Source organism: Microtus ochrogaster, chromosome 4 (genome assembly GCF_000317375.1).
Source record: "Microtus ochrogaster isolate Prairie Vole_2 chromosome 4, MicOch1.0, whole genome shotgun sequence".
NCBI lineage: Eukaryota > Metazoa > Chordata > Mammalia > Rodentia > Cricetidae > Microtus > Microtus ochrogaster.
The window spans coordinates 44,018,484-44,030,546 of NC_022011.1; the positions used below are offsets into that span (position 1 = coordinate 44,018,484).

General features: G+C 53.2%; 1 protein-coding gene across 3 annotated transcripts in view; it reads left to right on the forward strand.

Moving 5' to 3' along the window:
* Lrsam1 (leucine rich repeat and sterile alpha motif containing 1) overlaps positions 1–12,063 on the forward strand; it is a 36,245-nt gene that overhangs the window by 22,288 nt on the left and 1,894 nt on the right. For 2 of the 3 annotated variants that reach the window (XM_005346030.3, XM_026778655.1), the window contains 9 exons: positions 583–682; positions 1,671–1,758; positions 4,240–4,314; positions 5,682–5,762; positions 7,015–7,110; positions 8,012–8,110; positions 9,017–9,148; positions 10,787–10,868; positions 11,416–11,561. In XM_005346030.3, coding sequence (XP_005346087.1) covers positions 583–682; positions 1,671–1,758; positions 4,240–4,314; positions 5,682–5,762; positions 7,015–7,110; positions 8,012–8,110; positions 9,017–9,148; positions 10,787–10,868; positions 11,416–11,561 — 899 coding nt within the window. The remainder of the gene's footprint in view (positions 1–582; positions 683–1,670; positions 1,759–4,239; positions 4,315–5,681; positions 5,763–7,014; positions 7,111–8,011; positions 8,111–9,016; positions 9,149–10,786; positions 10,869–11,415; positions 11,562–12,063) is intronic. The other variant, XM_026778656.1, reaches the window with a different exon arrangement.

Sequence of the window (12,063 nt, forward strand, 5' to 3'; positions counted from 1 at the left end):
TGTGTGTGTGTGTGTGTGTGTGTGTGTGTGTGTGTGTGTGTAGTCCTGGCTGCCCTAGAACTTGCTTTGTAGACCAGGCTGGCCTAGAACTCACATAGATTTGCCTGCCTCTGCTTCCTAACTACTGGGACTAAAGGCCTGCACCACCAGCACCCAGCATTATAGTTTTTTTAGGGCTGGGTGGTGGTACTCAGCTGCAATCACAGAACTCCGTGCTGAAGCAGGAAGATTAGGAGTTCAAGGCCAGTCTGGGCTATTTAGCAACACTATCAAAGGAGGAAGGAAAGAGGGAGGGACTTTCTTTAAGAATGACTGTCCAGCCAGGTGGTGGTGGGACCTGCCTTTAATCCCAGGACTCAGGAGGTGGAGGCCAGCCTGCTCTTCAAGAGCTAGTTCCAGGACAACCAAAGCTCCGCAGAGAAATCTCATCTTGGGGGAAAAAAAAGGAGAGAGAGAGAGAGAGAGAGAGAGAGAGAGAGAGAGAGAGACTATCCAGCCGGTCAGCCCCCTGGGCCTGTTCTTACTCAGGGAAGCCCAAGAGCACTCACCCCATCTCTGTAGCTCACAGCCTTCTCTCTGCAGCCGCCATGCAGCAGATGCTGACCGAGAGCTGTAAGAGCCGGCTCGTCCAGATGGCCTATGAGTCTCAGAGGCAGAGCCTGGTCCAGCAGGCCTGTTCCAGGTAAGGTAAGGAGGAGCGTATGTTCCCAAGTGTGGGCTCCGAGGGGGTCGGCTGGGGGCCCCAGACTGAGCCATCCCAGCTTTGGCTGTGCTGTCAGGATGGGGAATGGCCAACCTCTGGGGTAGTCAGTGATGAAGTGAGTGCAGCCGTCTCCCTCGGCCCATCTGTCTGTCTGTGGAGACGGAACTGTTATCCATCCCCCTGTACGTCAAAGCCGAGGCTCTGGGGGAGCAAACAAGAAATTCAAATCTTTGCTGGGCATGGTGGCACATGCTTGTAGTACTTGGTAAGTAGAGGCAGGAAGATCAGGAGTTCAAGAGTGAACTACGTAGTGAAGTCAGCACCCACTTGAGCCGCATGAGACCCTGTCTCAGAACACGCGTGTGCGTGCGTGCATGCACGGGCGCGTGCACAGTCACAGGGCTAGAGCGATGACTCGGCTATTGAAAGCCCTGGCTGTTCCCGTAGAGGACCAGGGTTCAGCTTGCAGCACTGATGGTCCCTGCACAGATGCTGTGCGCTTCCACATACGCAGGCAGAACACTCAAGTAAATCTTGTTTTAAAAACACCAAGAAACTTTTTAAAGTTAATATGAAAGAAACTCAAAGCTACCATCTTGATGCGCTGGAAGCCCGAGGTCGTGAACTCTGTGCCAGTCGCCAGCCTGGGTGTAGGGCTGAACACAGTACAGCCAGTGCGGAAATGCGGGGAGGAACATTCCAGAAGGGAGTGGCTCACCAGGGCTCACCAGAGGTGGTTGGGCAGGAGCCGGGCATCCATGTAGGGGGGTGGGTCATGAAGGAGATGGACTGGAGGGCCTGGGCGGCTCTCTGCCCACCCGCTGCTCCGCCACCCTCCTTGATGTCCTTGTGGCTGCACCCTGCCCTCTGCCAGTCGTGTTGCTTGTCTCGGTCTCCTCCCAGGTGCCCTGCACACAGTAGGTGCTCAGGGAATACTCAGTGAGTGACTGTGCTGTTTTTCTGGCAGCATGGCCGAAATGGACCAGCGGTTCCAGCAGATTCTGTCATGGCAGCAGATGGATCAGAGCAAAGCTATCAGCCAGATCCTTCAGGAGGTGAGCGCTGGCCCGGGGCTGACTGCACCCTCCTGTGCGACCCAGGAACCGCGTGAGCCTCCAGGCATAGCCCTGGTCCCTAGCTCTACTCCCTGGGGACACTCATCCCACTAGGGAGCTCAACCTAAGGACTTAGTGCCCAGAACTGACGGGTGTCAGGCTCAGGGAGCTGGGCAGGGCCCTGTCTCCTGTCTCCGCACCCACTGCTGCTCACACTGCTGCCTTCCATAAGCTGAAGCTTAGAAGGTGCCAGGCAGAGCCTGAAATGGATCAAGCAAGGGCCTCATTGTGGTCATTTAGGTCCCTGAAGCTGACCCTGACTCTTCCCTGTGCTTGTCACTGCCTTTTCCTTTGTATTTATATCGGCTCAGCCCTGCTCAGCCATCCACCTACCTCCTAACTCCAATCTCTTTCTTCTCCCAAACTGGTATGATTTACTGTCTGTAGGTCCCTGTTTCTCAGGGAGGGTACCTGCCTCTGGTTAAGGAGAGACTAGAGATCTGGGTAGACGTGGCACCTGTCACAAGCAGGTCCTCATCTATGAAATGGGCAGCAGAAGCAGGCAAGCCATCTTCTGTTGTGGGAATGCAGCGTTCAGGACTGGACATGTGGCTCAGTGGCTAGAGACTCCCTAGCATGCCTGGACCAAGGTTCCATTCCCAACACCTCAGAAACCGGTGTGGTAGCACACACCTGCAATCCTGTCGTGTGGGAAGTGACAGGAGGATCAGAAGTTCAAGATCATCCTCATCATCATAGGGTGTTTAAGTTTGAGGCCAGACTGGGCTACATGAGGCCACCTCACCTCAAAAAATAAATAAATATTAGAGTCTGGGTGAAGTGTCTCACCCCTTTAATCCCAGCACTGGGGAAGCAGAGACTGGTGGCTCTGTGAGTTTGGGGCCAGCCTGGTCTACATAGCTAGTCCCAGGACAGCCAGGGAGGCAGAGAGACCCTGTCTCAAAAATGAAAATAAATAAGTAAAACAGAAAAAAAGAAAGACATTGGGAGACATGGCGGGCACGATGCCAGCCCTTGGGTAGCATAGGAAATGATGGCTTTGTCACGGCTGTAGTGCAGGTTTGCCAAGCACTTCCCTTATGTTCACTCATCACCCTCTGGTTCTTCTCCGTGAAATAGTCCCTCTCTGTTCTCATGTCTCTCGTTCATAGGTACATGTGTATGAACTATATACATATTTAAATCTGAGTGCACACATAAGAGGAAACCGTGATATTTATCTTTCCCTTAACACTGTGATCCCCAGTCCCGTCTCTTCTGTAGACAACACAGTTTTATCACTCTCCTTTTTGTTTTGTTTTTGTTTCTTGTTTTTTTGAGACAGAGTTTTTCTGTGTAACAGCCCTAGCTGTCCTGGAACTCGCTCTGTAGGCCAGGCTGGCCTTGAGCTCACAGAGATGCGCCTGTCTCTGCTCCCCCGAGTGTTTGGAGTGTGCGCCACCACCGCCCAGCAGTTCAGTTCTTTTTTAGGCTGCATAAGACCCTGCCATGTGTACCATACTGTCTTTGTCGGTGACCTGCTGGTGAACACGCAGGCTGGTTCCGGAACTGCAGCTCAGTTTAACGCTGGAGTTTCTTTGTTGATTTTGCTGTTGTTGTGTTTGTTCAGATGGTCTCCTCTCTGTTGATGAGAGAGATTACAAAGTCACCCTCCTCTTTTATCAGGACCCGTCTGTTCCTTTATATACAATATTATGTTATGAAATTAAGTGTACTTAAAATTACCACTTACTCTTGCTAGAGTGGCCTTTTGCTGACATACTGACCTTGTTTTCTCCATGTGGACTAGTTTTGGCTCGGGAGTCTATTTTGTCAGGTGTGAGCATCTCTGCTGGTGCTATGTCTGATTTTTCCTGGTTGGTCCATTGGTTTCCATCCCTTCAGTTCTATCTTTACTGAGAAGGAGTCTATCTTACAGATGACAACAGCCTTTTCAATTTTTAATTGGAAGTTACGGTCCATTTACACGTAGTTAAGGTTGACGAGGTTTGCTGATTTGTATGACGTTAGCCGTAGTTTCCTGATCAGTTTGGATTTCATTTGTCTCCCCTCCCTTCACGTTAGGGGTTATTCTCTTTGTTGTAACTCTCTCCTGGCTCGAATTTTGAGTTCGAGGCCAGCCTGGGCTACAGAGTAAGTACTAGGATAGCCAGGGCTACACAGAGAAACCCTGTCTCCAAAAGGAAAACGTTCCTTCTCCGACTGGGTGTGGCAGCCTGCTTGTAATTCCACCTCTCAGGAGGCTGAGGCAGGACCATTGAGGCAGGACTCAGAACCAACTTGAGTTACATAGACTCTGCATCGAAAGGAAAAAGGCAAGAGTTTTTTCTGTCTCCACAGACGCATAAAATCACACTTTCCAGGGTTTTTAGGTAGATGTTGCTCCCCAAGGCTGGTGTGCACCCTTGGGAGAGCCAGGGAGCACAGCTCAGCCAGTGGTCTGTGTGTGCTGTCTTGCAGAGTGTGATGCAGAAGGCTGCATTCGAGGCTCTCCAGGTGAAGAAAGACCTGGCACATCGGCAAATCAGGAACCAGGTGAGTGCACACGGCCTCCAGTCCTGTTCCCGCACGCAGACCTGGCTCATCAGGGCCACAGTCCCTGACTGGCTGCTCACATGAGACCTCTGCTTGGGAGACCTTTTATTCCCCAACAACCAACAGTGGGCTGTTGGTTTGTGACTTGAACAGCGCTGGAGATGGCCTCATCCCAGAGCCCGGCCAGAGCCTGCTGGGCAAATACAGTGTGTGTTTCCACGACCATGGGCTGGAGAGAGGGCCACTCTAACGTGACTCTTGGGGAAACTGGCCAGCTCAGACTCCACTACCCCATCAGCTCAAAATGACTGAGCAATGGCTTCTTGGGGTGGGTTGGATTCCCACTTGACTGGGCAGCCAGGTCCTAAGATCTGCTGAGGAAGGACCCTGGCCTGGTAGGGATGAGGCCACCCTCCCACCCAGGCTCCACTATTGACCTGTGAAGTGGCTTTGGGCGGGGCCCCTGCTGGACCTCGTGGGGCTGGGGCCAGGGGTGCTGTGAGAAGACACATCACTTTGTGTTTACACACCGATCCTCACATTTTGCATGGTCTTTTCTTTTTATTTCTCTTCTTTTCTTGTTTGACCTAAACCAACTTAATTTTTTTTTTTTTAATCTCCCTCTTTAATTTCAATCCCACATTGCCAGACATGAAGCTCATTCCTCTGACCAGGGTTGGTGGGGTCAGGGGCTTAGGGTGGGAAGAGGCCTCAGGGTCATTGGCTGAGAAGTCACCAGTTGTGGGGTCTGAGAGCATGTGGTGGCCCCCAGACATTCTCAGTGACCCTGTTCCTCATCAGACCCCGAGCTGGCATATCCCAGGGAAATGGTCTCTGGCCCATCTGCTCTGTGTCCTTGGACCAGTTACTTCACCACACTGAGCATCAGTTTCCCTGTCCTCTGCTGGCGACCTGACTCAGCTGCAGCCCAGCAGAAAACTGCAGCTCATTACTGCACCTTAACCCTAACCCTTACCCTCTAGCGCCCTTGACAGCTGCATGGATGAAGTGTGATTGTCCCACAGTCCACAGATAAAGGGCCCGGTGATGACCAGGAAGGAAGCCCCTCTCCACCTCACAGACCTTCACCCAGTGCCCACTCTGAGATGGGCCCTGTCTGTGCGGGGCTCTTCATCAGCGGTGTTGACCGAGACACATGTACCCATGGTCCAGGCCCCCCAGAGCCACGAAGTGGCATCTTGTTTTTATTCCCATCAGTGAGCTCCTAAGGCCCACGAGTTCCGCTCTGTCTGGGGCTACCCAGCCTCCTGACAAAGGTTTCTGAGTCCCTGCTTGGCCAGCAGCAGCAGCACATGAGGGAACCGTGGTGATTGCGAATCGACGCCCCTGTCTCATCTTCTGTTTAGATTAGGCTAATAGAAACCGAGTTACTGCAGCTGACACAGCTGGAGTTAAAGAGGAAGTCCCTGGACACAGAGATGCTTCAGGTATGTGAGGCTCCCAGCCAGACAACGCCCTCACCCCACGCCTGACCTCAGAGCGACTGCTCCTCAGGCCCAGAAATGGGCTCCCCCAGCACACAGGGCAGTTCCAGCCCAACAGAGCCAACACGGTCCAGGATCAAAGGTAGCTTCATGCTGGGCAAGAGGGTCAGAGGAAGGACGGCTTCATTGCCAGGCCTGCTGGGCATCATCACCATCTGCATTCCCCTCTCTGGGCTGGTGGCTGTGCGGTCAAGTGGGCTGCAGGCCCTACTCTCTGGGCTGGTATTCCCTGTTAGGGGGTTCTGGTCTCCCAAGGGCATGTGAGCAGAAGCTGGTGCAGCCCGCAGGCCCCAGAGGGCAGCACGGATTAGCGCATAGCAGTCTGGATTGGACACTGGGACCTGGCTGTGGCTCACACATAGCCTGGCCATACAGCCTTGGCACGTGATAAAAAGGGGTACCCTTCTCCCTTCCCTCGGTCTCCCCGGACTCACACAGGGACAAGGAAGGATGCCGTGTGAGCACCTGCCAGGCTTCTGAGCAGTTTCCATCTGTCACTCTCACGGTGCCCAGGAGAGTCTAAACTGACCCACAACCTTCCAGTACAGAGAAGGCACTGCCCCTAGGTCTACCCACATTGCTAGGTGGTCTCATTATTTCCACCGGGCCCCTCTCTAAGGTGGAAGCCATCTTTCACGGCTAGCCTGTGTTGTCAGCCCATCAGAATGTTCTTGGTGAACCTCTGATGATTATACAGATGAGGAACTGGGCTGCGCAGAGAAGCTGCCACCACTGAGTGCCACCACTGAGTGACAGCTTCATGCCCATCTGAGTCACAGGACTCTTACTGTGGGACCTCCATGGGGTTTCCAAGGACAAGAAGATTGCCCTGTGGGCACAAACACAGGGCAGTTGGCATGTGTGATAGCCTCCTTACCTCCATATGGTGCCCTCATCGTCCAGGATCCTCATCAACCCTTCTTGCCATCTACTTCCACTGTGTGCTGTGGTCAGTGGAGACCCGTGGCTTCTTGTTTCTTTTGTTTGGCATTTCCAACCCTCCATTGTCATCACTAGGGTCCCACGCCTGGCCTGAAGCCCACAGAGAAGGGAGTTGAGGGCTTGGGGGGACGTGAGTGCCACTCATGTGTGGCGGTACCTCCGAATTCAGTTAGGTTCCCAGACCATGCCGAGCTGCACTGTAGGGACCACGGCAAGAGCTCACAGTGGCCTCAGATCTGATTCTGTGTTGCAGGAGATGATCTCAGAGCAGCGCTGGGCACTGAGCAACCTGCTCCAGCAGCTACTCAAAGAAAAGACACAGCGAGAAGAAGAACTCCATGACATCCTGGTATGCTCCTGGGCTTCTGCTGCACGTCACGGGGCATGTGTGCATCACGCAGGCGTGTGTCCCTCGGGCACGCTGCCTGTGCTTTTGAACATTCATTATCCCAGTAGTAGGTGCCAAAGAAAAGTGTCACTTGGCAACTTTTAGTTTGTTGTGTGTTTAGTTCGTTTTAGCTCCTTGTGTGCTGTCATAGGGAGTTTATTTTCTCTCACAATCCAGATTATAGTCCCGTGGGGAAACCACAGTGGTTGAGCTAGAGACGCTGGCCCAGCACATCGGAGTCAGGAGCAGAGAGTGACGAGCGCACAGCCAGTTTCTTAGCCTCTGCGCACTGTGCTCTCCGTGCCCACGAGATCTGAGGGCAGTCCTGGGTATTCTTTCCAGGACAGGATTCTGTGTTAAGAGCAGACCACTGAAGCCGGGTGGTAGTGGCGCACGCCTTTAATCCCAGCACTTGGGAGGCAGAGGCAGGAGGATCTCTGTGAGTTCGAGGCCAGCCTGGGCTACAAGAGCTAGTTCCAGGACAGGCTCCAAAGCTACAGAGAAACCCTGTCTCGAAAAAAAAACAAAAAGAGTTTGCTGTCCCACAGACAGACCAAAAGGGGTCCCTGTCAGAGCTAGTAGCAGTGTGGGACCTTGTATAGGGGCCAGGAGCAGGGCTCCTCTGCCGTATGTGTGCCCTCAGACAGCCCATGGCCCTTTCAGGCTCATTTCCTGCTGCTGCTGAGCACAGCTGTACTTCCTGTCTTTGCCCCGTGGCTTAAAGCAGGGACAGCAGGTGGCTGGATGGGAAAGTCAAATACACTCAGAGGAGCAGAGGTGGGGACACCGCGGTCTGATCATCTCTCGTTCCCTGATTGGAAGCTGAGCGGTAGCTAATGGTGCTAACTTGTGTTCTTGGCAGGTAGAATTAGAAGCCAAGAGCGAAACCAAGCAGGAAAATTACTGGCTTATTCAGTACCAGCGGCTTTTGAACCAGAAGCCTTTGTCCTTGAAGCTGCAGGTAAGGACCTTGGTGCTCATCTGACCCATGAGCTAGAGGGTTCTTTCCAAAGGTACCTCGGCCCAGCCTCACTGCGGACTCCGGCGTGCCACCTCCCTCTAGGAAAGTGAGTGTTCACTCAGAGAGCGGAAGAACGACATTGGCATCATTGTGCACAAATAGACCGTGAGCTGTGCAGCTGGGCAGATGTGGCCCCATTCTCCTCCATTGTGCTCTCACACACGCACGCTCACAGTTTGAGACAAGGTCTCCCTGTGTAGCCCGACTGACCTGGAACTCTCAGAGGTCCGTCTGCCTCTGCCTCCTGAGTGCTGCTGGGATTAGGGGCGTGTGCCACCAAACCCGGCCTAGATTTACTTTTTTTATCTGTATGTATGTATGTGTGCCTGTGAGAGTTTATGTGCACCATGTGCAGGCAGGTGCCCTGGAGGCCAGAGGACATCTGAACCCCTGGACCTGGAGTTACAGGTGGTCGTGATCTACCTGATGTGGGTGCTGGGAATTGAACCTGGGACCTCTGCGAGAGCAGTAAACTCTCTCAACCAACCACCGAGCCCCATTCATACCATTCCGGTAGCTTGCTTTTATCTAAATACTAATGAACAGCTTCCCGTCCACGCTCACACCGCTCCCCCATTGTTCTCAGATGCCTGTGCAGTGCCCAGTGCGGGCCTGGCCTCCTTAGCGAGCCGCCTCCTGGTAGATGTTTGAATGGCTAACTATTTCAAGTGTGGAACTGCAGTGAACTCCCTGTGCCTGGAGCTCTGTGCACTGCACACACCTTCCTCTGGGGAAACCCCCAGGACACCCTTATGTCGTGCACGCTGACTGTCCCTTTGAAGCCAGTGGGATCTTCTGTCCCTTGCACTCTGACACCCTTGGCCTTCCCCTGGGGCCACCCTGCAGGAAGAAGGCATGGAGCGCCAGCTGGTGGCGCTGCTGGCGGAGCTGTCAGCAGAGCACTACCTGCCCCTCTTCGCCCACCATCGCATCTCATTGGACATGCTGAGCCAGATGAGCCCCGGGGACCTGGCTAAGGTAGGCAACCATTGTCTCGGAGAAAGTCAGAAAGGCTGGCCAGGCCTGGACCCAATCTGGCCAAGGGTTGGTGTGTATTTTGTTCAGTTTTGGTGAAGCAAGGTCTATCCGGATCAGATGGCTCCAGGTCCCCATCTCAGGCCAGAACTGCTGCCCCTCTGCCTCCACTCGCTGGTGTGCTCAGCCTGTCGTCCTGCTTAGCATGTGAGGAACGTGGACCCTGAAGTTCATAGGGCAGCACACGTGCTCAGGAGGTTCTGAGCCAGCTTCAGCCTGTGCCATGGGTCACATGCATAGCCATAGCACTGCCTGAGCCCAGTAGATCCTGACCCCAAGCCTTGCTCCTTTCATGGAGTTAATCCATTTCTCTTCAAATAAAATGATGCCAACGGTCACCAGCATTTTTCTGGGACCCACACATGCTGGCATCCTTCTGTGTAGTGATATTTCATTTGTGATTTATTTATTTATTTATTTATTTATTTATTTATTTATTTATTTATTTAAGATTTCTGCCTCCTCCCCGCCACCGCCTCCCATTTCCCTCCCCTCCCTCATTTGTATTTTATTTTATTTTATTTTTTATTTTATTTTTTTCGAGACAGGGTTTCTCTGTAGCTCTGGTGCCTGTCCTGGAACTAGCTCTTGTAGACCAGGCTGGCCTCGAACTCCCAGAGATCCGCCTGCCTCTGCCTCCCGAGTGCTGGGATTAAAGGCGTGCGCCACCACCACCCGGCTCCTCATTTGTATTTTAATAAATAAAACTTGTCTGAAGATCAGAGAGTAAAACAGTCCGCTGGCCAGCCTTACAGACCAGGCAGTGGTGACACACACCTTTAATCCCAGTAACCACACTAGTTTGTCATAGAAACCAGGCGGTGGTGGTGCACACCTTTAATCCCAGCACTAGAGAGGAATATAAGAGGAGGAGACAGCTCTCACACAGTCTCATTCTGAGATTCCTGGAGGCAGGATCGCCATTTCAGACTGAGGTAGAGGTAACAGCCACTAGGCTGGCTGCTTTGCTTTTCTGACCTTCAGGTTGAGCTTTATGTATTAAAATTTAAATGAAATATCGCTACAGTTCTAAGTCTCATGCCAGCCATGATCTTGGCCATGAGCGGTTCAGTCTGAACCCTGTGTCATCTCCACTCGGCTCTCCTGCCTCACCTAGGACAGATGCAGACGGACTCTCTGACACTGCAGGGTTCTGGGCTGTGTGCTGGGGTGGGGCCTCGTGGCTCAGGCATGGCTGCTTCTCAGCAGCAAGTAGCTCTCTGTCCTCAGTTCCCCATGTACAGCAACAGCGGTGGTCAGGGTCGAGGGGAGCTTCAGTGCAGGCGACACTGGGCAGTCCCTAAATCACATATGTTACAGATTTTCTTGCTGGGGTTGGGGTCTCAGTTCTTCTCTTCCACAATAATCATGGCACCCAGGCCGGAGTCAGGCCCTACACAGCTGTGGCTCTGCTCATGCTGACCCCACGGCCCAGGCTGCTCTGTTTCCATTGAAGATGCCAGAGGCGGGGCATGAGGCAGACCTGTGGGCTTGGACACTATATGTAGCTTAAAACAGGAGCCCTGGCTCCTGCCCATACCTGCCCTCAGCTCTTGGTCTGCTCTTCCTGTTCTGCCACAGGTGGGTGTCTCAGAAGCAGGCCTGCAGCATGAGATCCTGAGGAGAGCCCGGAACCTGCTAGATTCGGCCAGGGTCCAGCCAGGTGCTGACTCGGGACTCTTTCCAGGGTTGAAAGGCCCAGGTTATGTGAGCTGTGGCTGGCAGTCTAGTGGCTACTGGCTCCAGGGCAGAGCTCTGGGCACAGAAGGGGCTTTGCCAGGGGGAGGACTGGGGAATAGGGAGGCAGCTTTGGAGTGTTCCCACTCTGCCTTGCCATTGAGTCCTGTTTCCTGGGAACCTGATAGAGGTTCAACCACTCACTAGCCAAGGGCGCCTATCCAGCAGCTCCACCACTAGATGGCGATATGGCCCCAGGCAAGTAATGTCCCCTCTCTGAGCCTCAAGTTTCAGAGCTCTGAAGGTCCAGAGTGTGAAGTATGGGCAGAAGATCCACTCCCATCTCACAGATGGAGACATAGGAATCAATGAGGATCAGAAAGAAAGCCTTTCCCCTGCTCTTGGACGGGAGGCACGCCCTCATTTTCCCCTCAGATCACTCACTTTGGGGTACACACAACCAGGAGATCTCCTAGGGATTGGGATCATCAAGCATGACTCCCTGACTTAGCCTATCCCTCTGATTTCCTCAGAGTTGAAACCATCCAAAGATGAGGTCCTCGGTGTCCTGGAGCCCCCTGCAGCCCCTCAGGAGGCTCCCGAGTCAGTGAGACCATCTGCTCCCCCAGCAGAGCTGGACACACCAACCTCAGAGTGCGTTGTGTGCCTGGAACGGGAGGTAAGTCTGCGGAGATGCTACTGAACCCGACACAAGACACTGAAATGACCCATGACCCAGATACGACCAATGCTAGCATCAGTTTCTAGAGGTGGTTCCCTGCAAGAAGGATCTTTCTCTCAGCTCTATTAGGGAAAATTTCTCCCATCGGGACTCACCAAGAACATGGTTTGCCCTGCCAAGTCTCTTCAAAATTGTTGCAAAATTAACACTTATTACAAAAAGTAAACATTCCAGTGCTTAAAGCACAGATCCTCCCTCATGTCCACGAGGTTTCAGGCTTAGAAAGCAGCCAGGGGCAGGCATGATGGCGCATGCCTGTAATCCTAGCTTGTAAGAGGTGCAGACAGCAGGGTCCCCATGAGTCTGAGGGTTATGAAGCAAAACCCTGTCTCAAGAAACCCAAAAAGGGCCGGGCGGTGGTGGTGCACGCCTTTAATCCCAGCACTCGGGAGGCAGAGGCAGGCGGATCTCTGTGAGTTCGAGACCAGCCTGGTCTACA